This window comes from Schistocerca cancellata, chromosome 6 (genome assembly GCF_023864275.1).
Source record: "Schistocerca cancellata isolate TAMUIC-IGC-003103 chromosome 6, iqSchCanc2.1, whole genome shotgun sequence".
NCBI lineage: Eukaryota > Metazoa > Arthropoda > Insecta > Orthoptera > Acrididae > Schistocerca > Schistocerca cancellata.
In genome coordinates this window covers 372910437-372936543 of record NC_064631.1, presented here as the reverse complement: position 1 = coordinate 372936543, position 26107 = coordinate 372910437, and the positions used below count along the sequence as shown (strand labels likewise).

Below are 26107 nucleotides of genomic sequence, written 5' to 3'. Positions count from 1 at the left end.
ATTGTCCGAAATTCTACTCCTAAGGGTGTGAAATGGTGTATGTAGGCGTTTTGCAAGTATGTCGCTGTTACGAGAATTTTGAAGCTAGAACTACAAAAACTGGTATTTTTTTCACTCAGCAAATAAAAAATACGTGTTTCAACATTTTCGGAAATTCTACCAGTAAGGGAGTAAAATAGTGGGTGAAAGTTTTTTTGAAAATAAATAATTACTAAAGAACCATTAAAGGATTTTTAAGGCTCCATCGATATCAATTAGTATTTGACCTCTCGGTTGGAAATAAAAAAAAACCGTGTTTCAGTGTTTCTGTAAATTGAACCCCCAATGGAATGCATAGGGGATGAAAATTTCTAAGACAATACTTCGTTACATTAAAAAAATATATTAAAGTTAAATTTATGAAAATTGGTATTTCACTTTTCTGTTAGATACAATAAATATTTGGTAGTGGACGAAAGTTACTATGCAAGTATCTCCACAAGAATGTAAAAAAGCATGGTTAACAAAAACTTTGGACTCCAGCTACCAGAATCACTTTTTGGTCAGAAGTAAATTGGAGAAAGACCGCGTTTATACGGCGTTAATTAGCGTGAACAGCTTAGAAGATGTTGCAATATGTGAACAACATAAAAATTCGACTAAACAAAAGCAAAAGAAATCTCTACAGATTAATATCATAATGTCGGTCTTAAGCCATTATCAAGTGCAATAACGTTGGGTATTAGGTGATACAAATTGTCGGTAAGCGAGCAGAGTAGCTCTAAGTATGCTAGAAGCACAGGGCATCGCCACAGAGCTTCGAAGTGTGTGTGTGTGTGCCAGACGCGTGGCGCACCAGCAACAGGGCGGGCGCTCGCCGAGTGAGTCCGCCTGCGTGGGCGGGCGGCGCCGGCTCGAGAGCGCCCGCGGCAATGGAGGGTGCTCCGCCTAATGAGAGCCGGCGCGCCCCCCAGCGGACACCTGCGGCGCCTGGCCACCTCTCGCCGCTGCCGCGCTGTCCCTATTAACAGCCACGTCCAACCACACCCCACGACGCTGCCACCTGCGGTCTTCAACATCAGTACTCCGCAAGCCATCTTCTGGTTTGGTGGTGGTGGTTGTTGGGATGTTTAAGGGGGACTAAACAGCTAAGGTCATCAGTCCCCCATTCCAAAAACAGGCGAGACATAAATGCACGAAGCAGGTAAAACCACAAGGGGAAGGAGACTCCCCCCCAGGCCATAAAAGAACACAAATGTGGTAACGAACACTACAGACATGAAGAGGACAGATGAACACCAGACAAAAAGAAACAGAAGAAAAGAAGATGGCCGGAGACTGGTTGACTGACCACGACGACAAAAAAGGGAAAGAGTCAAACAACCGACTACACACTAAAATCTGCAACCAAATATGAGAGACTCGAGGACAAGAGACACACAAAGGGAAAGGAGCAGGACCTCCCTAAAGGGAACCATAAAAAGGACTACCACGGATAAAATTTAAAACGTCATCAGCCATGGAGGCATTGTCGCTTAAAACCAAAGGAAGTGCCCGGGAGATTAAAGGACTGCCGGAGGGTGTGCAGTCGGGGACACTCCAATAAAATGTGGGCGACCGTCAGCCGGGACCCACACCGACACAGGGGGGGGGAACCTCCTGACGCAAAAGATGGCCGTGCGTCAGGTATGTATGGCCGATGCGGAGCCGACACAGGATAACAGAGTCCCTGCGAGAAGACCGCAGGGAGGAGCGCCACACATCGGTCGTCTCCTTGACAGCCCGCAGTTTATTAGGCGCTGTCATGCCTCGCCACTCAGCAGACCACATCCCAAGCACCTTACGGCGCAACACCAGCTGCTGATCGCGAGCCGTGAGGCCGATTTCCAAAGCTGGGGTGTCTATCGCCCCTTTGGCCAGCCTGTCAACACGTTCGTTCCCTGGGATGCCAACATGACCTGGCGTCCAAACCAAGACCACCGAACGACCAGATCGGGCAATGGCGGAAACAGACTCCTGAATAGAGGACACCAGAGGAGAAGAGGGATAGCAGCGGTCGATGGCCTGAAGGCTGCTCAGGGAGTCACTGCAGATGACGATGTACCTACCTGAGCAGAAACGCAAATGCTCAAGAGCGCGCAATATGGCCACCAGCTCTGCAGTAAAAATACTGCAGCCAGCCGGCAAGGAGCGCTGCTCAACATGGGCAGCGTGAGCAAAAGCGTAGGCAGTGCGACCATCAACCAGGGAACCATCAGTGTAGACAGTCTCACAGTCCGAAAATGAGGCGAGGAGCGCAAGAAAACGGCGACAGAGGGCCACAGGCGGAACCGAGTCCTTGGGTCCCTGTGCCAAGTCCAGACGGATGGACGGCCGGGACAAACACCAGGGAGGTGTAGGTGCACGGACCCGGAAGGGAGGCAGAAGAGGGAATGACCCCAGTTCTGACAGCAGGGACTGGACGTGGACAGCTACGGAAAGCCCAGACCTAGGTCGCCGTTCAGGCAGATGGAGGACCATGGCAGGGAAAAGCAGGCGACGATTGGGATGGCCTGACGAGCAATGCACGTGGACAGCATAGTCAGCGAGCAGTCGATGGCGGCGAATCCGCAGCGGGGGAACCCCGGCCTCCACCAGTAGACTATCCACGGGGCTGGTACGAAAAGCGCCAGTTGCAAGCCAAACCCCACAGTGGTGTATGGGGTCTAACAACTTCAACACTGAGGGTGATGCAGACCCATAAGCCAGGCTCCCATAATCAAGCCGGGACTGCACAAGGGCTCTGTACAATTGCAGCAGCGTGCAGCGATCTGCACCCCAAGACGTGTGGCTAAGGCAGCGGAGGGCGTTGAGGTGCCGCCAGCATTTTCGCTTCAGCTGAGTAATATGAGGAACCCATGTGAGCCGGGCATCAAACACGAGTCCCAAGAAGCGGCAAGTGTCCACCACTTCAAGCAGGTGGCCGTCGAGGTAAAGTTCAGGATGAGGGTGGACCGTCCGACGCCTGCAGAAGTGCATAACTCGAGTCTTGGCTGCAGAGAACTGAAAACCATGAGTCAGAGCCCATGATGCTGCCTTGCGAACGGCGACTTGCAGCCTGCGTTTGGCGACTCCCGTAGTCGTGGAGCTAAATGAGGTGCAGAAGTCGTCGGCATACAAAGAAGGAGACACCGACGACCCCACGGCTGCAGCCAGACCATTAATGGCCACTAGAAATAAGGAGACGCTCAACACCGAGCCCTGCGGGACCCCATTTTCCTGTATATAAGATGAACTAGAGGCGGCACCGACTTGCACCCGGAAAGAGCGGCGCAATAAAAAGGTTTGAAGAAAAGCCAGGAGCCGACCACGAAGACCACACTCATACAAAGTGGCGAGGATGTGATGCCTCCATGTGGTGTCATACGCCTTCCGCAGATCGAAAAATACAGCAACGAGATGCTGCCGTCGGGCAAAGGCCGTACAGATAGCAGATTCCAGCCGCACCAAATTGTCCATGGCAGACCGGCCCCGACGGAAGCCACCCTGCGATGGAGCGAAGAGACCGCGCGACTCAAGGACCCAGCACAAACGCCGCCCCACCATACGTTCGAGCAATTTGCACAAAACGTTGGTGAGGGTAATGGGACGATAGCTGTCCACCGCCAGTGGGTCCGCACCGGGCTTCAAGATGGGGACAATAACACCCTCTCGCCATTGCGACGGGAACACGCCCTCGCTCCAAATGCGGTTAAAGATGGTGAGGATGTGTCTCTGGCAGTCCCTGGAGAGATGCTTCAGCATCTGTGCGTGGATGCAGTCCGGTCCTGGTGCTGTATCAGGGGAATCGGCGAGGGCAGCGACGAATTCCCTCTCGCTGAAAGGAGCATTGTATGTTTCAGAACCACGCGTGCGGAACGATAACGGCGTCTGCTCGGCTCGCTCCTTGAGAGAGCGAAAGGCGGGGGGATAAGCTGCAGTCGCAGAGCTCTTAGCAAAGTGCGCAGCAAGGTGTTCAGCAATGGCGGCAGCGTCCGTGCAGACAGCGCCGTCCAAGGAGATCCCAGGGACACCCATAGGGGTCTGGTGTCCATAAATCCGCCGTATCCGGGACCACACGAGCGAGGGGGAGACACGGGAGCCCAAGGATGAGACATACTGCTCCCAGCATTCCTGCTTACGCCGTGTAATAAGACGACGGGCGAAGGCACGGAGCCTCTTAAAGGCGATGAGGGTCTCGAGAGACGGGTGCCGCCTATGACGCTGGAGGGCCCGCCTACGGTCGCGAATAGCCTCAGCAATCTCCGGCGACCACCAGGGTACAGCCTTCCTCAGAGGGAGTCCAGAAGAGCGGGGGATGGCAGCCTCGGCCGCCGAAATGATTGACGTGGTTAAGACACGGACCACCTCGTCAATGTCACCCTGTGGGGGAGACTCAACGGTTGCTGTGGAAGTAAAACTCGGCCAGTCAGCCCTGTGGAGAGCCCAGCGGGGCAGGCGCCCAGAAGAATGACACTGGGGCAGTGACAAATAGATGGGAAAATGGTCACTACCACACAGGTCAGGATGCACTCTCCAGTGGAGGGATGGGACAAGTCCGGGGGTGCAAAGAGAGAGATCGATGGCCGAGAACGAGCCATGGGCCACACTGAAATGCGTGGGAGCACCGGTATTCAAGAGGCTAAGGTCGAGCTGAGCCAACAAATGCTCCACGGCACGACCGCGGTCATCGGAGACAGTCCCACCCCATAGAGGGTTGTGGGCATTGAAATCGCCCAGTAACAAGAAAGGTGGCGGCAGTTGGGCTATCAGAGCAGCCAGGACATGCTGCGCGACAGCACAATCCGGTGGAAGGTAAATACTGCAGACGGTAATAGCCTGTGGCGTCCACACTCGAACAGCGACAGCCTCTAAAACTGTTTGTAGAGGTACAAACTCGCTGTGAAGAGAGTTAAGGACATATATGCAGACGCCACCAGACACCCTTCCATAAGCTGCCCGGTTCTTAAAATAACCCCGATAGCCATGGAGGGCGGGGGTTCGCATTGCTGGAAACCAAGTTTCCTGCAGAGCAATGCAAAGGAAAGGATGAAGGCCGATAAGTTGGCGGAGCACAGCTAGATGGTGGAAGAAACCGCTGCAGTTCCACTGGAGGATGGTATTGGTCATGGATGGGAAAGGCGTGAAGGGACTGGGGAGGCAGATTACGCCTCCTGGGTCCCTGCTGCTACTGAGGCACCACCTGGACAACAGCCATCTATTGCGTCCGAGGGACTGGCGAGATCCATGTCCTCAGCGGACGCCAGGATCTCCATCTCATCCTCAGATGCAGAGCTTGTAGGAAGCGGTGGAATGGGTGCCACCGCAATGTTGGTAGCCTTGGGGAGTTTCTTCTTCTTCTGCTTCTCGGGCTGTGCCTTCAGTGGTTCAGGCTGGGAGGGCGGCACTGGGGCAGTCTCAGGGACAGACGACGACCGTGTGTCCCGACGACCAGGGACCGGCGGTTGTTTAAGCCACTTGCGGCTGTCGGCCTTGGTACCAGTCAGAACTTGAGAAGGGAGGTTCCCAAGGGACCCCATCCTTACGAGAGTAGCCGAAGAAGTCTTACGCTTCTCTGGCTGGAAAGGGGGAATTGATGTCCCCGATGGCTGGGGGGGTGTTGCTCCTGAAGTAGATGGAGCAGGAGCAACAGTGGGTTTAGTGCCCCCCACCATCAAGGGAGCAGGTGTGGGACTTCGACTCTGAGAGCTGACTGGAGCGGATGGAACTGTAGCAGGAGTGACAGTTGCGGCATAAGAAGCTGTCATGCGCACTGGATGAAGCCGATCATATTTCCGCTTCGCCTCAGTGTACGTCAGGCGGTCGAGAGTCTTGATTTCCATGATCTTCCGTTCCTTCTGCAGAATCGGACAGTCTGGCGAGCAAGGCGGATGGTGCGCACCACAGTTCACACAGATTGGAGGCGGGGCACAGGGATGATCAGGATGGGATGGTCGACCGCAATCGCGACAGACGAGGTCAGAAGCACAGCATGAAGACATATGGCCAAACTTCCAACACTTGAAGCACCGCATCGGGGGAGGGATATATGGCTTGACATCACAACGGTACACCATCACCTTGACCTTCACAGGTAACGTGTCACCCTCGAAGGCCAAGATGAAGGCACCAGTGGCAACTTGACGATCCCTCGGACCCCGGTGGACGCGCCGGACGAAATGGACACCTCGGCGCTCCAAGTTGGCGCGCAGCTCGTCATCGGACTGTAAAAGGAGATCCCTGTGGAAGATAATGCCCTGGACCATATTCAGACTGTTATGGGGCGTGATAGTGACGGAGACATCCCCCAGCTTAGTACAAGCGATCAAGGCCCGCGACTGGGCGGAGGATGCCGTTTTTATCAACACCGATCCGGACCGCATCTTGGACAAGCCCTCCACCTCCCCATACTTGTCCTCTAAATGCTCTACAAAGAACTGAGGCTTCACGGATATAAAAGACTCCCCATCAGCTCTGGTACAGACAAGATACCTGGGCGAATACGTCTCACTGTCATTCAATGCCTTTCGTTCCTCCCATGGTGTGGCGAGGGAGGGGAACGATTTGGGGTCATAAACGTTACCTTTAAAATGTGCCCTCGAAAGCTTAGAGACTGCTGGTGGCTGGCCACCAGCGAGAGAAGATGTGCCACGCTTCAACGCGTGTCATCCACCCTGATGCCACCTACTCCGACCAAGGGCCCTCCCCACGGGCGCCACCCAGCCACAGCAAGGGCCACCTGGCAGGATGGCCATTGCCGGGAGTCCCGATGCCCCAGGAGATGGGCAGCTACTCCTTGGCATACGTGGGGAGTTGACGGCGCAGGAATCAGTAGAGCGATCCCTGTGTTGTCAGGGGGCTACAACCAACAGGGTACATGGCGGCCCCACCACAACGGACTGGCTACCGTGCTGGATCTTAGGTGCAAAAATGTCCAAGGTCGTCGTCGCAGGTGAAAGCAACACTGCAGAGTGCAGCGTGGTAATCGCACCCACGGACGTATCCTCGCCCAAGAGATGGAAAACGAGCGGGACACCATTGCAACGACGGAAAAGCCGGCTAGAGGTCTCAATGCACGACGGATACAGTGCACCATGTAAGGCGCCCTTCCCCAATTGGCTCGCTCTTCCGAATAATTTAGAAAGATGGAGGTCAAACCCGAGAGGGGACCATCACATAAAGCCGAAACATTTGAGACTCCTTTTAGTCGCCTCTTACGACAGGCAGGAATACCGCGGGCCTATTCTTACCCCCGAACCCGCAGGGGGGATCTTCTGGTTTGTGGCGTACGCTACTTCGTGTACCAGTGCCCCCTCCACCTCTTTCTCCCTCCACTCCCGAGTGACGTGTGGCAAGAAATATAGTCGGCAAGCTTCAGTTATTGTAGCTATTGTGAATTTCACCCCGAAGACTCGTTCGATGCAGCTCTCTACGCTTGTCTATTCTGAGCAAGCTCCTTTATCTATGCATAAATACTGAAATCTACACCCACCAGAACCTGTTGTCAACTCTTGGTCTCCCTCCACAATTTTTACATGACACACTTCCCTGACAATTACCTGATGTGTCTTATCAACTGAACCCTTCTCTTAGTCAAGTTGTGTCATAAATTTCCGTGCAGTACGAATCAGTATTGCTTCATTAGTTATCCGATCTACAAATGTAATTTTCTTTCTTACCTGTACTATATTCGGTGTTAACTAATTTATCTTTCTTCAGAAATATTTTCATGCTATGTCGATTCACATTTTGTATACTCTCCACTGCGGTCATCATCATTTACTTTACTGCCCAAATTCCAAATTTATCTATTACTTTTTGTGTCTCACTTCCTAATCCAACTCTCACAGCATAGCTTGATTTAATTCGACACATTCCATCCACTTTTCTTTTACTACTTTCGCTCATAATCATCTTACAACCTCTTTGCAAGACAATATCGACTCAATTTGATCTTCTTACTGCTTTAACGTCTCTGGGAGAACTACGACGACATCGGCAAAGCTCAAATTCTGTATTTCCTCTCCCTGAGCACAAATTAATTTTACAAATGTGTCATTCATTTCCATTACTACTAGCTGAATGTACAGACTGAATAATGTGGGAGGTAAGCTACAACCCTGTACATTTTCTTCTCAACATTTCTTTGCCTTTCACGTCCTTTGATTCACATAACCACAGTCTGGTTTCTGTACAAATTTTAATTAATACTTGACTCTCTGTACGTTATCCCAGCTTCCTTCGGAGTTTCAAAGAGTGCATGCTTGTCAGCATTGTCAAACTCTTTCTGTAAATCTACATTACAGATAGGTCTGCCTTTTTGCAATCTGTCCTCTAAGAAAAGACGTATGGTCAATACTGGCTCTCGTGGCCCTACATTTCTCTAGACTCCAAAGTGATCGTCGCGAAAGTTTGGTTCCAAAAGTCTTTCTGTTCTTTCTAGTTTTATCTCATGGTTATTTCCGGAAAGCAGATAAATTTGTCGACTCTTCTACGAGAATGCTGCTTGGCAATTGTAACAGTAAAACGAATCGCGACGCACAGCGCCTAGCTTGTAGCGTCTGCCTAAGGAGTTGACGCAACGCGCTGCTTTTCTTTGTATCTTGCCTATTACCATTATCAATCCTACCTGCCAAGAGTCCCAGACAGAGTAGCAGTATTCAAGTACTGATCGAACGACGGTTTCGTAAGGTACCTTCTTGACGATTCTTACACTGAATGTCAGTCTGGCATCTTCCTTCTTCGTGAATAGTTTGATGTGGTCGTTTCATTCCCAGATGCTTAACGGATGTGGCTCTTTCCAGTGACTGTTGGGCAAACGCGTAATCCAACAATAACAGTTTTTTCGCCCATTTATGCACAGTACGCTTCTTTTGCCCGTACCAACGGCAACTGGCAGTTTCGGTAACAACTGTCGATCCTCTGCAGATCTCCTGCACTCAGCTGTCTACACTGAAAAAGAATAAAAAGTATTCCAAATGAACAGGACAGCGGGATTGATGGTGCTAAAGAAAAAAATCTGCTCTGGTAAGTTCCAATGCTTTTATGGATTTGTTCTTCCACAGTTGTACTGTAGATTTTTGATTCTTTTATCTGGTCGAGGTACAAGTTCCCTCAAAAGTATTGTCTACAAGTGACTTGCCTCTCTCTTGTTGTTGGGAAATGGGTTTAAAAATTTTTGGTTTAAGTTATGAACAACCTTTTTGATTTTTCGGAAACGTTAGTTTTGTAACTTGCCTCTAGTGGCTGGTGTAAATTTATGTTTGTTAGATAATGCAGATTATTACTTATTTTTCATCCCCTTGATAAGTGAATAATTGAAATTGTAGTTTCTTAATTGAGTTCTGTGATTATTGTTGTTTCAAATGTGTTACCTTTTTGTGTCTAGGAATCCTGCGTACTCCGTTCTCTAGACAAACAATCAAACATCTGATGTTAATGAGTTTTATTACAATTAATCAAATACAATACTTAACTTTGGAAATTACATAGATATGTCGCTAGCAAAGGGCGACATACAAAATAATCAGTCTTCGAAGTGACTACTGATCTCTAACTGACAAAATGCCTTACGTTGACACTGCTATCCAAGTGGCTAATCTTGAAGCTGCTATTGAACTGGGCCGCCACCAGTCGGTCTCGGCACTTACGTCCTCTTCACATAGGGGCCGCTGCTGTCACGTTGTCCTCCTGGAGGGAGGTCCAGTCAACGTGCGATTGGCTGACCCCTTCTCACAGCCTTCTCAGCTTTGTCGTTCCAGACTGGCGTGATAGCTTTTGATTTAACGTCGTAACATTACCTGCAACTGGTTGCAAAAATTGGTTATTTATCTTGGATATACGTTCTCGTCTTACCGTACGTGACATAGTTTATATCATGATTGATTTTTGCCCTAAAGCCATATAGTCGTTTAGTTTTTTTCTTGTGTATGTGTGTGTACGTGCATGTGTGATTTCACTTCATTACTTGCATATCTTAGCAACAGTGCTTACGTACCTCTGTGTGTGTCAGCGCCGTGGCGGAGGGCATCCCGGCAGACAACCCGCACCTGGTGCTGCTGTTCTTCATCTCGCAGCTGCTGCTGAGAGAGCTGGCCAAGTGCCGACGGCTCGTGCAGGTGGTGCCCATGGACATGTCCGGCCTGTATGGTGAGTACCGCTGTCCTCGTGTCTGCCTGTCACAGTATCCTTGATTTCCTCCATCACGAACAAGAGAACAGTACTAGAGGCTAATAAGGGTCTCTGCTTACCAGTTAAGTGACATCATGAATTAAAGCATTGATCGAAGGCTGTATTTAATGTTACAGAAGCTTAATGAAACCAACATAATAAATATATTAGAAACAGGCATATTATACTTGTGCTAAATGCACTATGGAAATAACATCAAGGCATACACTGATGAGCCAAAACATCGTGACCACTGCTCACCGCGAGACTGAATGCCGTCTGGTGCCGGTGCGGGCGCTTGACGTGAGAATATAAAAGCGAAATGGAAAAGATTGGAGAATCGTTCTAGCGAAGAGATGTGTCACAAGTGAGGAAAAAGCGCAGATTGTTATGATCCGGAGCCTGTGAACGAACATCTGGGAAATGAAAAAACAGGGCCGGCCGGGGTGGCCGAGGGTTCTAGGCGCTACAGTCTGGAACCGCGAGACCGTACGGTCACAGGTTCGAATCCTGCCTCGGGCATGGATGTGTGTGATGTCCTTAGGTTAGTTAGGTTTAAGTAGTTCTAAGTTCTAGGGGACTGATGACCTCAGAAGGTAAGTCCCATAGTGCTCAGAGCCATTTGAACCATTTGAAAAAGCTGGTCTGCTGTCTGCGCACTATTGTCGTACCATCTATGGAAAACGACTGATAGACGGTGATATCATGAGTAGGTGACAGGATGTAGGACGCACACGCCTAATCACAGAACGTACAGGTGAGAGGGCTGTGTGCTCTGTAAAGCAAGACAGGCGGTGATCTGTAGCAGATCTGGCGGCAGAGTATCTTGCTGGTGAATACCATTCGGCGCACATTGTTCAACATGGGGCTACGCAGCAGACGACGTTTTTCCACTTTGACTCAATGATATTATCATATACGATTGTTCTGAGCGCGAGATCATCGAGTCAATTTATTTATTACACTCTAGTCTGTTACCTGTAATATAAACACGTAATCATCGATACTGGGCCTTGAATCGACGGAAACGTATCACCTGGTCAGATGAAACACGTTTGTTATCACACCAGGTGATCATCTCCGAATATTCCGTACCCACGCAAACAGCTGCCCGAAACATGCACTGCGCCGTAGACGCAGGCCGGTGAGGTGACATTCACCTGGGCTGCCATGGAAGCTGTGGTATTTATCTGCGGCACCATGAACGCTATGGACTATGTGGCCATCATTGAGTTATGCGTTACGAAAACACACATAACTGATGTAGATCAATCTGCATCCTATACAAGCTGTGAAATCATACATAGACAACCACAAGGAAGAAAACCAGCACAAGACATCACTGATTTCGAATTCTAGCCACACACTGCCCCTCTCCCCCCACCCCCTACCCCGCCAAATGCCACACCAGCCGCTACAGCAACAAACAGTGGACAAAGAGTTCTAGATTAATCTACTTTAAAACTATTTCTTTTTAAGTAACATTTCTCTGTATGTATGTATGTATAAACGCCTGAAGATGAACAGAACATGTTCGAAACGCATAGTAATATTTTACATTAAACATAAAATAAAAAAGTGACTGGTAGCAGAATTTAGAAATAAATAATTATCCCACACGGTCGTGGTTCACAAAGATAGCCATTATGGCCGAAAATAAGCATGACAGTGAATTCGCGTTGATAGTTGGCTACCAAATTCACTAGACATGGACCCGATGGAACGCATGTGGGGAGCTGCTACGCGCCTACAGACCACCAACTCGTAGTTTACAGGAATTGCGTGACCTGCTCATAGACATCCTCTGGGAACCTACCAATGCCCTTGACAAATCCATGTCAAGCAGAATCGTGGTTTTATTGTGATCCAAAGTATCCCTAACACGCTATTAAGCAGGTGGTGATAATGATTTGGTTCATTACCATGTACGAGGGGCGTTCGATAAGTGATGGAACATTTTTTTTCGTTTCAAAAAATGCGGAATTTGTTGTGGGACATCGTGGCATATTCCCGCATCAGCCTCTATAGTTTTGTAAAGTTCCGAAAGGTGGCGGCGCTATACGTAACCTTCAAAATCGCGTCCGTAACGGCTGTGATTTTCTAGTAGAGAACTGCCACTGAGATTTTTTTGGGGGAAAACCATAACATCGTAGATGTTAAAAGGCGCTTGCGGAATGTCTCCGGATACTTGGCAGTGAACAAAAGATCGTTGATTCGTTGGGTGGAGCGTCTGACATCATCGCAACAAGGTCGCGCAAATGCGTCCAAACACCCGCGAGCCGTTCGACCGGAAACAGCTGTATTGCTGAAATGTTGGAACGTGTGGTTACTCTTATCCAAGGTGATAAACGGATCACAATCAAACACGTCGTTGCACAACTGTTCGTCTCTGTTGGTGGAGCTTGGTAGTGATGACAGACTTGTCCGCCAGTTGGGATACTCATAGGTGTGTGCCCGCTGGGTTCCTCGCCGGTAACAGAAAACCATACAGAGCAACGCAGGGCCATCTATGCGGAATTATTTGCATTACGATGCTGATCATGACAATTTTTTGTCGAACAAGGTAAAAAGCGATGGGACGTGACGTCGACCAACAGACTGGTATCATTCGGAGACACATTCCCTCGCTGTAACGTTGCATAGGACAGTCGGATTGAGTGGAGATTATGTTGAAGAATAGAGTTTCGTGGCCAATAATTTGGCGCATAATATGGTGTACTGAAATAAAAACAGCCTGCTTTCAGAACAAAAATGTGTTGCGTTACTTATTGAACACCCCTCGTATTAATAGAAAACATAATATCTGACGAATACATTTAGGTGGAACATTACACTTGCAGACAATCCATAGTCAGTTGATATCCCTGGTGCTAGAGACATAAACTGAAATGTGTCATCTTTAGTTAGACACGGTATGAAATTTAAAAGTAAACTCTAATTTATTTGCGCTAACAGAACAAAATATATGAAATTACATGACATTCTCATGCCACATTGTATAATCATAATGTCTCAAGAGCAAGGCAACAATTTCAAACAGGTAGTATATTGTCCCACAGTACTCCAGTCTGTCACCTCTGCTATTGTGACCTAATAACCCATTTCCTTCGGTTCACATTTCTCCCGTTACCCAACCGAGCGACAGATACTGATCAAACAAAGCATCTGAATTAGAAATATTAGGACCATAGTCGATTCTTACAATCAGTATTTGGTTTCCCAGTAATAGTTTCCGCTGTGTAGCTCCGGGCTTAAATCTTAATGAATGCCCTTGGGAGCAGATCGCGAATGACGTCCGCTTGTAAGCGGGTCTGTATATATTGTGGTTCAGAAGCCGCTTCCGTGTATTGTGGTTCAGAGGCCGCTTCCATGCCAATCTGGGACAGTGTCCACTAGAGACGTAAAACTACAACAATGTGTCGTAGATTACCATAAGTAAGAGTAGACTACGGTAGTTTTTCTTCTAGCTGTGAAGTGTTGCATACCTATTGGGCGTTATCTCACAACGATCGCTTCTTTTACGTATGCGATCAGTATCTTACTACATTCCCTAAAAACCGGAAGTGGTGAACCGTCTAGAAACTGAGTGAGGAAACATAAAGGACCGGATTCTGTACATAGTTATCCTCCGGTCTGTTCGTTAAAAGTAAATAGTGTTTGTAGCAAAATTGAAATTGTTAATGTTTAATGCAGATTTTATTTGAAATGCGTTGGTACGTAACTAGAAACTGAGGTAGGTTGTGGTAAAAATAAAGAAAAGAATACAGACTTATCACATAGCGCTAAAAAAGCAGTTTCCCCAAAAAAAGGTAACATAGAAGAACCCGCAAATACATCTAATGTTTGTGCCTATAAACTGTACTCGCAACAAAAGTAAACGCTTTGATTGCATAAAAGCGCAGAAGTTAAGAGATAAGCTAATTTTTATTACTTAGAAAATGCAATTTATATTCTGTTAGAATGGCGAATACACAGTGGACTGACACTGAATGATATGCGGTTCTAACTATGTACAAAACAAACACCCAAAAGAACAAACAAACAAAATAGAGAGAAGTCGTCGACTCCCAGTTTCTCTCTTACAAATTCGTTTATATTTCTTCCCCTACCACTGCTACCAATACTGCCGGTAATCCTACCATTTATTACGCCCTTTATGTATTGTACCAAAACTACTGAACTAAAAACTTCCGAACTTAGATTCGAACTCGGGACCCGCGAAAGGCAAAGGTCCCGACTTCGAGCCTCGTTCCAGCACACCGTTTCAATCTGCCAGGAAGTTTCATATCAGCGCACACTCCGCAGCAGAGTGAAATTTTCATTCTGGCTAGTGTAGTTTTGGTACAGCGCCATTCTAGTGCCCACATTACGGTCATGCCTTAACGACGTTTCTGTCTAAATGAAGTGTAACACTGAAGGCAGCCTACAAGTTTTCAGGTCTGTAGTCTAAACACCAGTAGACAAAAAGTACTGGCTGAATCTGTTATTAATAAGACAGTAGGATTAATGACGACAGGCTACACGAGAAAGAAGCAGGAAAGGTGCACGGCAGCAGACCTGACGAGCCTGTGATAACGCCTTTGCTTCTGTTGTGCAGAGAACCGGCCGGGTCCGTCGAACCTGGGCAACGTGATCAGCCAGATCCTTCTCTGCAAGACCATCACGCCCGACTTCAACCAGGAGGAGCTGTGTAGCATCGCCAAGGACTCGCAGGACGTGCTGCGGCTGTTGCAGGACATGCAGGAGTACCTGCCGAGGCAGGAAGCGGGCACAGGTAGGCCCACCCACACACCTCTGTTCATGTCACTTCATCTCGCTTCCTTTGCCCTCCTGTTATTTAAGTAGTCCACACTCGCGTGTTTTACTGGAACAGTTACGGGTTTCGGCTGTTATCTACAGCTATCTACGGGAGTTAAAAAGGAACTAGTGCCTCCCACTTCTTTTCGTGGAAACTACAATATATACAGAAACCATAATAACACAGTTAAACAAAGCAACAGTTATAAACAGTATTTTGTCTACGCTGTAACTACCAGTCGCCATACACGTTTGCTAATGACGAGCAAGAGCCTGCATACTGGGTCCGTGAAAACCTGAAGCATCTGAGGATACCCACTGTCTTACAGCTTTGTGACGGCATTTGAGTCTGACAACGTAGTTTGCAGGTGCTAAATCAGGACTGTGCGATGGTTATTGCTGCACATTCTAGCCAAATTGAGCAATGATTTTCATTGTAGAAAGCTATTATGGAGCCTGCAGTTATCGTTCTGGAAGCGGGTTTTCTCCACTGTCCTAAATAGAAATTCGAATATTTCGCTTGGTAAGTGTTGTCTTCTAACGGTCTGAATTTACAGTAGCTTTACGCTCTAACTCATCAAAATGAATCACACACTGCTTATATCAAAATACTGTACATTCCACTTTGCATTCAGACGACTGTTTTCAACTTGTTCTTTGTTCGAGAATTTGCATGTCGCTTCCCCATGAAATCTCCTTTGGATTTCGACTCGTAGTGATGATACCACGTCTCATCTTCCGTGATGACGCTAATCAGAAAACTGTCGCCTTCATCCTTGTATGGCATCAGCTCCCGATGAATTCTCATTCAGTGATCTTTTTCGTTTCGTATATGCATACGTGGGACCTATCTCACATACATTTTGGGTAACCGAGGTTGCATAACAAAAATGTCCCTGAGCACTATGGGACTTAACTTCTGAGGTCCCCTGGAACTTAGAACTACTTAAACCTAACTAACCTAAGGACATCACACACATCCATGCCCGAAGCAGGATTCGAACCTGCGACCGAAGCGGTCGCGCGGTTCCAGACTGAAGCGCCTAGAACCGCTCGGCCACTCCGGCCGGCGGTTGCATAACAGCTTGAGTAAGGCACTACAGACGACATTCAACCCTGCACATAATACCTATTCTGTAATCCGCCGATCATCAATAATGACTTCATCGAGCCACTTACGATTATGACTGCCAGCTAAGCTGGGTCGATGAAGCATGTCTTAACGTGCACATTCTTTACACCACTTCCGAAAAGCAGTACCCACTGTGTCATATTACTCTCGTCTTCTGTAATGTCTCTACACTCCTATAATATGCATCGATGGACTTCAGTTGACACAATTAGTCACGAAGTGATATCTTATATAGGTCATTTCAACGTTTCCTTTATAGAGATGATCTGGGACGAGTCCAAATACATGATTAATATGAATGAGCACATTCTTTTTAGACCTACTCATGCAACTACACTTAAAGATACCTAACATGCTACTACTTTTTAAATAATATTAGTTCATGGAACAGAAGGAGCTGTCCAGGAGAAATCATTTTAGGTTAGTTTTAAAACTTGCTTTAGTGCTTGTCAGACGTTTTATGATATTGGGAAAATGATAAAACATGTTTGTTCCTTCATATTGATTCATTTCTGAGTATATGAGGGCTTTAATAGTGGGTAATCAAGATCATTTTTCCTCTAGTGTTTTATGTATGGACTTCACTCTTCTTCTCAAATACGAAGGATTACTTACGATGAATTTTATTGCCATAAGTATGTATTGTGAAGGTTCAGTTAAAATGTTTAACTACTTGAAAAGCTACCTGCAGGTAAACAAAATATTTTATACTTACCGCTCGATTTCGCGCTATCAGTAATTTATTTCTAAGTACTGAGATACCTAGAAAATTATTCTATAAGACATTAATGAGTAGAAATATGCCAAATATGTCAATACGTTCATTCGTTTGTTTCTAAGATTAGTTATTATATGAAGAGCCAAAGCAGGTTAACTTCATTGTTTGACAAACCCGGTAATATGCTTCTTCAGCTTCAGTTTTTCTTCAGTATGTAAAACTAAAAATTTGAAGCATTCTACCCTATTTAGTGATTCCTGTTCATCAGTTATGACCCTATTTGTTGTACAGAGAGATGACTATTTGCTGTACAAAACTTAATATAATGTATCTTCTCAAAATTTAGGGGAAGTTATTTTTCAGAGAATCACTTATTGATTCCTTGGAAAACATCATTGACTTGCTATTTTGAACAGAAGTGACGAAATAAACGACACATCTGTGTTTTATATGCAGCTCGATGGCAAACGACACTCCCCAGGTACAGCAGTGTGCCTCTCTACAATGAAACCAACAGGATATTAGCAGGAACATTCGAAGATTAGTACTGTTGTTGTTATGGTCTTCAGTCCTGAGACTGGTTTGATGCAGCTCTCCATGCTACTCTATCCTGTGCAAGCTTCTTCATCTCCCAGTACCTACTGCAACCTACATCCATCTGAATCTGCTTAGTGTATTCATCTCTTGGTCTCCCCCTACGATTTTTACCCTCCACGCTGCCCTCCAATACTAAATTGGTGATCCCTTGATGCCTCAGAAGATGTCCTACCAACCGATCCCTTCTTCTGGTCAAGTTGTGCCACAAACTTCTCTTCTCCCCAATCCTATTCAATACTTCCTCATTAGTTACGTGATCTACCCATCTAATCTTCAGCATTCTTCTGTAGCACCACATTTCGAAATCTTCTGTTTTCTTCTTGTCCAAACTATTTATTGACCATGTTTCACTTCCATACATGGCTACACTCCATACAAATACTTTCAGAAATGACTTCCTGACACTTAAATCTATACTCGATGTTAACAAATTTCTCTCCTTCAAAAACGCTTTCCTTGCCATTGCCAGTCTACATTTTATATCCTCTCTACTTCGACCATCATCAGTTATTTTTCTTCCCAAATAGCAAAACTCCTTTACTACTTTAAGTCTCTCATTTCCTAATCTAATACCCTCAACATCACCCGACTTAATTCGACTACATTCCATTATCCTCGTTTTGCTTTTGTTGATGTTCATCTTATATCCTCCCTTCAAGACACCATCCATTCCGTTCAACTGCTCTTCCAAGTCCTTTGCTGTCTCCGACAGTATTACAATGTCATCGGCGAACCTCAACGTTTTTATTTCTTCTCCATGGATTTTAATACCTACTCCGAATTTTTCTTTTGTTTCCTTTACTGCTTGCTCAATATACCGATGGAATAACATCGGGGAGAGGCTACAACCCTGTCTTACTCCCTTCTTAACCACTGCTTCCCTTTCATGTCCCTCGACTCTTATAACTGCCATCTGGTTTCTGTACAAATTGTAAATAGCCTTTCGCTCCCTGTATTTTACCCCTGCCACCTTTAGAATTTGAAAGAGAGTATTCCAGTCAACATTGTCAAAAGCTTTCTCTAAGTCTACAAATGCTAGAAACGTAGGTTTGCCTTTCCTTAATCTTTCTTCTAAGATAAGTCGTAAGGTCAGTATTGCCTCACGTGTTCCAGTATTTCTACGGAATCCAAACTGATCTTCCCCGAGGTCGGCTTCTACCAATTTTTCCATTCGTCTGTAAAGAATTCGTGTTAGTATTTTGCAGCTGTGGCTTATTAAACTGATTGTTCGGTAATTTTCACATCTGTCAACACCTGCTTTCTTTGGGAAGATTAGTACTATACCAACATAATCTGACTCAGACACTCAAAATCAACACAAAAAAGGAGGCATTACTTTCGAAACGATCAATTTAGATTACAATTGACGTCTGTAACTGTATATAAAAACAATTGTCCATCGTCGAGTTAAGTGAAATAACGAAAAAGAATCAGTCACAAATTCAAAATTGTTGAGGCTTTCGTGGCCACTTGTTGACAAACTGCCTATTGGCTTCTGTCTCGGGTTCTTCGGCCGACGTTCATCTAATGATTTTTCTGACGTTTCGCCAGCACGAGTGGCTGGCATTGTCAAAGCTTCACCCTCCATTGCCGGTGGTGAACTGGAGGCGAGCTCGCGGCCGCAGACTATATGTACCTGGCGCCCCAACGTCCGAGGGCTTCTCCACGGTCATTTCCGGTGCGGTTCTCCTCTTGCTACCTGCGACGGTCGTTCGCTGCAGTACGGGAAGCCAGGATCCGTTTACCTTAAGGCTTTCCTCCTTCTTGTTGAAACTGTTCGCGTGTTTCTGGATTTCTACAGCTTCTCTGAACAAGCGCGTGTGATAGTGCTTCTCTACAGCCAGAACTTCCGTGTCGGAGAATTTTATTACGTGGTCGGTCTCATTCAGTGCGTGCTCTGCCACGGCCGATTTCTCCACCTGCCCCAACCTGCAATGTCGCTTATGCTCTTTGATCCTGGTGTTAATGGATCGTCCAGTCATTCCGACATAAACTTTTCCGCATGTGCAAGGTATACGGTATATTCCCGACATTGCAAGTGGGTCTCTTTTCTCCTTCGCCGATCTAAGACACTCTTTGATCTTCCTTGTCGGTTTGAAAATCGTCTTTACGCCGTGTTTGCGCAATATACGGCCGATTCTGTCCGTCACTCTGGGAATGTATGGCAGAAAGGCCGTACCCGACAGTTCTTTTTCTGGTTCCTTACTTCGCCGAGTGTTTGGCTCTGTTACACTTCTAATGTAATTTGTGGAGTACCCATTGCTCCTCAGAACAGTTTCCAGGTGTTGCATTTCTCGTTTGAGGTGTTGAGGCTCACATATTCGTCCTGCTCTCTTTACGAGCGTACTAATCATGCCTCTTTTTTGGCTCGGGTGGTGGTTTGACAGTTTGTGCAGGTATCGGTCCGTGTGTGTCGGTTTTCGATACACGCTGTGTCCCAGGTTTTCGCCGTCCCTTGTGACCAGCACATCTAGAAATGGCAGTTTCTTGTCTTTTTCTACTTCCATGGTAAATGTTATGTTGGCATGGAGGCTGTTCAAGTGTCTCAGGAATTTACCGAGCTGTTCTTCACCATGGCTCCACACCACGAAAGTATCATCGACGTACCTGTACCACACCTTAGGTTTGAAGGTCGCCGAGTCCAGTGCCTGTGCTTCGAATTGTTCCATGAAGAAGTTGGCCACCACTGGACTGAGAGGACTACCCATGGCGACGCCTTCCAGCTGTTCGTAGAAATCGCCATTCCATGTGAAATAGCTCGTGGTGAGACATGCATGGAAGAGCTTTTTGATGTCTTGCGGGAACATGGAACCGATGTGCTCCAGAGCGTCGCTGAGTGGCACTTTCGTAAATAACGAAACAACATCAAAACTGACCAGGATGTCGTTTGGCGCAAGTTTCAGTTTCTTCAGCTTCTCAATGAAGTGTCCTGAGTCCTTAATGTATGTGTCGGTCTTTCCCACGTGTGGCTGGAGCAGAGAGGCCAAGTGTTTCGCCAGTTTATACGTTGCTGAGCCAGGAGCGCTAACGATCGGTCTCAGTGGAACGTTGTTCTTATGGATCTTGGGTAATCCATACAGCCGAGGTGGTAGGGCTTCTGTGTTGCGCAGGTTTCTCTGTATGTCCGCCGGCAGAGAAGACGCCTTGATTAATCGATTCGTATTCCGAGTGATACGCTGCGTCGGATCTGCGCTTAGTTTTCGGCACGTCGTCGGATCTAATAGGTCTCGGATCTTTTGCTCATAATCTTCGGTCTTCATTACGACGGTCGCATTCCCCTTATCGGCAGGTAGTACCAATATACTCTTGTCGGCGTTGAGCTTCTTAATGGCTTGTACCTCTTCATTCTTCAGATTGCAAGCTGGTGGTTTTGCTCGGCGCAGTATCCTGGCTGTTTCAGTGCGTATTTCCTCTGCCCTTTCACAAGGAAGGGTCCGAATGGCTGCTTCGGTGTTGGCAATGATGTCCTCCATAGGTATAGTTCTCGGGATGATAGCGAAATTCCCTCCTTTTGAAGAACAGACACTTCCTCTTCGGTCAATTGTCGTTCAGTGAGGTTGACCACTGTGTGTGACATGTCGGGAATCGCCTTGTCGGTCTGCTTCCGGCATCTTTCAAACTTTTTCTTTTGCCGCTCGGTGCAACGCTCGAGTTCGTTCTGCATGCTCCTGTGAGTGATGCTGTCGATCTTGTCCCAGTCGTCTCGATGCATTTTGCTACTTAGTTGATAGAAAATGTCCAGAAGTTCCTGATCCGTTCTTGCCAAGTCTCTCCGTGTTGTATGTATTCGCTCACGAAGAAAAGCTCGTTCCATTCTGTCGTAGATACGATGTGCTTGGGCGGTGGTGAATAGGCGCTTGCATCTCAAGAACTTCGGTGTAGCACATTCATCTCGGCACCGTGACAGAAAGGCGAGAGACGACATCAGTCGCGCTTTCTTCTTCCGTCGTTGGTCAAGGCGTCGGTACAATCTGCAAATCTCCTCCCCGTAGAGGCGTAATACAAAATTGTTGAGGCTTTCGTGGCCACTTGTTGACAAACTGCCTATTGGCTTCTGTCTCGGGTTCTTCGGCCGACGTTCATCTAATGATTTTTCTGACGTTTCGCCAGCACGAGTGGCTGGCATTGTCAAAGCTTCACCCTCCATTGCCGGTGGTGAACTGGAGGCGAGCTCGCGGCCGCAGACTATATGTACCTGGCGCCCCAACGTCCGAGGGCTTCTCCACGGTCATTTCCGGTGCGGTTCTCCTCTTGCTACCTGCGACGGTCGTTCGCTGCAGTACGGGAAGCCAGGATCCGTTTACCTTAAGGCTTTCCTCCTTCTTGTTGAAACTGTTCGCGTGTTTCTGGATTTCTACAGCTTCTCTGAACAAGCGCGTGTGATAGTGCTTCTCTACAGCCAGAACTTCCGTGTCGGAGAATTTTATTACGTGGTCGGTCTCATTCAGTGCGTGCTCTGCCACGGCCGATTTCTCCACCTGCCCCAACCTGCAATGTCGCTTATGCTCTTTGATCCTGGTGTTAATGGATCGTCCAGTCATTCCGACATAAACTTTTCCGCATGTGCAAGGTATACGGTATATTCCCGACATTGCAAGTGGGTCTCTTTTCTCCTTCGCCGATCTAAGACACTCTTTGATCTTCCTTGTCGGTTTGAAAATCGTCTTTACGCCGTGTTTGCGCAATATACGGCCGATTCTGTCCGTCACTCTGGGAATGTATGGCAGAAAGGCCGTACCCGACAGTTCTTTTTCTGGTTCCTTACTTCGCCGAGTGTTTGGCTCTGTTACACTTCTAATGTAATTTGTGGAGTACCCATTGCTCCTCAGAACAGTTTCCAGGTGTTGCATTTCTCGTTTGAGGTGTTGAGGCTCACATATTCGTCCTGCTCTCTTTACGAGCGTACTAATCATGCCTCTTTTTTGGCTCGGGTGGTGGTTTGACAGTTTGTGCAGGTATCGGTCCGTGTGTGTCGGTTTTCGATACACGCTGTGTCCCAGGTTTTCGCCGTCCCTTGTGACCAGCACATCTAGAAATGGCAGTTTCTTGTCTTTTTCTACTTCCATGGTAAATGTTATGTTGGCATGGAGGCTGTTCAAGTGTCTCAGGAATTTACCGAGCTGTTCTTCACCATGGCTCCACACCACGAAAGTATCATCGACGTACCTGTACCACACCTTAGGTTTGAAGGTCGCCGAGTCCAGTGCCTGTGCTTCGAATTGTTCCATGAAGAAGTTGGCCACCACTGGACTGAGAGGACTACCCATGGCGACGCCTTCCAGCTGTTCGTAGAAATCGCCATTCCATGTGAAATAGCTCGTGGTGAGACATGCATGGAAGAGCTTTTTGATGTCTTGCGGGAACATGGAACCGATGTGCTCCAGAGCGTCGCTGAGTGGCACTTTCGTAAATAACGAAACAACATCAAAACTGACCAGGATGTCGTTTGGCGCAAGTTTCAGTTTCTTCAGCTTCTCAATGAAGTGTCCTGAGTCCTTAATGTATGTGTCGGTCTTTCCCACGTGTGGCTGGAGCAGAGAGGCCAAGTGTTTCGCCAGTTTATACGTTGCTGAGCCAGGAGCGCTAACGATCGGTCTCAGTGGAACGTTGTTCTTATGGATCTTGGGTAATCCATACAGCCGAGGTGGTAGGGCTTCTGTGTTGCGCAGGTTTCTCTGTATGTCCGCCGGCAGAGAAGACGCCTTGATTAATCGATTCGTATTCCGAGTGATACGCTGCGTCGGATCTGCGCTTAGTTTTCGGCACGTCGTCGGATCTAATAGGTCTCGGATCTTTTGCTCATAATCTTCGGTCTTCATTACGACGGTCGCATTCCCCTTATCGGCAGGTAGTACCAATATACTCTTGTCGGCGTTGAGCTTCTTAATGGCTTGTACCTCTTCATTCTTCAGATTGCAAGCTGGTGGTTTTGCTCGGCGCAGTATCCTGGCTGTTTCAGTGCGTATTTCCTCTGCCCTTTCACAAGGAAGGGTCCGAATGGCTGCTTCGGTGTTGGCAATGATGTCCTCCATAGGTATAGTTCTCGGGATGATAGCGAAATTCCCTCCTTTTGAAGAACAGACACTTCCTCTTCGGTCAATTGTCGTTCAGTGAGGTTGACCACTGTGTGTGACATGTCGGGAATCGCCTTGTCGGTCTGCTTCCGGCATCTTTCAAACTTTTTCTTTTGCCGCTCGGTGCAACGCTCGAGTTCGTTCTGCATGCTCCTGTGAGTGATGCTGTCGATCTTGTCCCAGTCGTCTCGATGCATTTTGCTACTTAGTTGATAGAAAATGTCCAGAAGTTCCTGATCCGTTCTTGCCAAGTCTCTCCGTGTTGTATGTATTCGCTCACGAAGAAAAGCTCGTTCCATTCTGTCGTAGATACGATGTGCTTGGGCGGTGGTGAATAGGCGCTTGCATCTCAAGAACTTCGGTGTAGCACATTCATCTCGGCACCGTGACAGAAAGGCGAGAGACGACATCAGTCGCGCTTTCTTCTTCCGTCGTTGGTCAAGGCGTCGGTACAATCTGCAAATCTCCTCCCCGTAGAGGCGTAATACAAAATTGTTGAGGCTTTCGTGGCCACTTGTTGACAAACTGCCTATTGGCTTCTGTCTCGGGTTCTTCGGCCGACGTTCATCTAATGATTTTTCTGACGTTTCGCCAGCACGAGTGGCTGGCATTGTCAAAGCTTCACCCTCCATTGCCGGTGGTGAACTGGAGGCGAGCTCGCGGCCGCAGACTATATGTACCTGGCGCCCCAACGTCCGAGGGCTTCTCCACGGTCATTTCCGGTGCGGTTCTCCTCTTGCTACCTGCGACGGTCGTTCGCTGCAGTACGGGAAGCCAGGATCCGTTTACCTTAAGGCTTTCCTCCTTCTTGTTGAAACTGTTCGCGTGTTTCTGGATTTCTACAGCTTCTCTGAACAAGCGCGTGTGATAGTGCTTCTCTACAGCCAGAACTTCCGTGTCGGAGAATTTTATTACGTGGTCGGTCTCATTCAGTGCGTGCTCTGCCACGGCCGATTTCTCCACCTGCCCCAACCTGCAATGTCGCTTATGCTCTTTGATCCTGGTGTTAATGGATCGTCCAGTCATTCCGACATAAACTTTTCCGCATGTGCAAGGTATACGGTATATTCCCGACATTGCAAGTGGGTCTCTTTTCTCCTTCGCCGATCTAAGACACTCTTTGATCTTCCTTGTCGGTTTGAAAATCGTCTTTACGCCGTGTTTGCGCAATATACGGCCGATTCTGTCCGTCACTCTGGGAATGTATGGCAGAAAGGCCGTACCCGACAGTTCTTTTTCTGGTTCCTTACTTCGCCGAGTGTTTGGCTCTGTTACACTTCTAATGTAATTTGTGGAGTACCCATTGCTCCTCAGAACAGTTTCCAGGTGTTGCATTTCTCGTTTGAGGTGTTGAGGCTCACATATTCGTCCTGCTCTCTTTACGAGCGTACTAATCATGCCTCTTTTTTGGCTCGGGTGGTGGTTTGACAGTTTGTGCAGGTATCGGTCCGTGTGTGTCGGTTTTCGATACACGCTGTGTCCCAGGTTTTCGCCGTCCCTTGTGACCAGCACATCTAGAAATGGCAGTTTCTTGTCTTTTTCTACTTCCATGGTAAATGTTATGTTGGCATGGAGGCTGTTCAAGTGTCTCAGGAATTTACCGAGCTGTTCTTCACCATGGCTCCACACCACGAAAGTATCATCGACGTACCTGTACCACACCTTAGGTTTGAAGGTCGCCGAGTCCAGTGCCTGTGCTTCGAATTGTTCCATGAAGAAGTTGGCCACCACTGGACTGAGAGGACTACCCATGGCGACGCCTTCCAGCTGTTCGTAGAAATCGCCATTCCATGTGAAATAGCTCGTGGTGAGACATGCATGGAAGAGCTTTTTGATGTCTTGCGGGAACATGGAACCGATGTGCTCCAGAGCGTCGCTGAGTGGCACTTTCGTAAATAACGAAACAACATCAAAACTGACCAGGATGTCGTTTGGCGCAAGTTTCAGTTTCTTCAGCTTCTCAATGAAGTGTCCTGAGTCCTTAATGTATGTGTCGGTCTTTCCCACGTGTGGCTGGAGCAGAGAGGCCAAGTGTTTCGCCAGTTTATACGTTGCTGAGCCAGGAGCGCTAACGATCGGTCTCAGTGGAACGTTGTTCTTATGGATCTTGGGTAATCCATACAGCCGAGGTGGTAGGGCTTCTGTGTTGCGCAGGTTTCTCTGTATGTCCGCCGGCAGAGAAGACGCCTTGATTAATCGATTCGTATTCCGAGTGATACGCTGCGTCGGATCTGCGCTTAGTTTTCGGCACGTCGTCGGATCTAATAGGTCTCGGATCTTTTGCTCATAATCTTCGGTCTTCATTACGACGGTCGCATTCCCCTTATCGGCAGGTAGTACCAATATACTCTTGTCGGCGTTGAGCTTCTTAATGGCTTGTACCTCTTCATTCTTCAGATTGCAAGCTGGTGGTTTTGCTCGGCGCAGTATCCTGGCTGTTTCAGTGCGTATTTCCTCTGCCCTTTCACAAGGAAGGGTCCGAATGGCTGCTTCGGTGTTGGCAATGATGTCCTCCATAGGTATAGTTCTCGGGATGATAGCGAAATTCCCTCCTTTTGAAGAACAGACACTTCCTCTTCGGTCAATTGTCGTTCAGTGAGGTTGACCACTGTGTGTGACATG

General features: G+C 47.5%; 1 protein-coding gene across 1 annotated transcript in view; it reads left to right on the top strand.

The window, feature by feature from the left end:
- Positions 1-930: 930 nt before the first annotated feature.
- The window catches only part of LOC126088336 (uncharacterized), an 83452-nt gene continuing 58275 nt past the window's right edge, over positions 931-26107 (top strand). The window contains exons 1-3 of the mRNA XM_049906470.1: positions 931-1082; positions 10010-10146; positions 14765-14941. Of these exons, the coding sequence (XP_049762427.1) occupies positions 931-1082; positions 10010-10146; positions 14765-14941 (466 nt within the window). The remainder of the gene's footprint in view (positions 1083-10009; positions 10147-14764; positions 14942-26107) is intronic.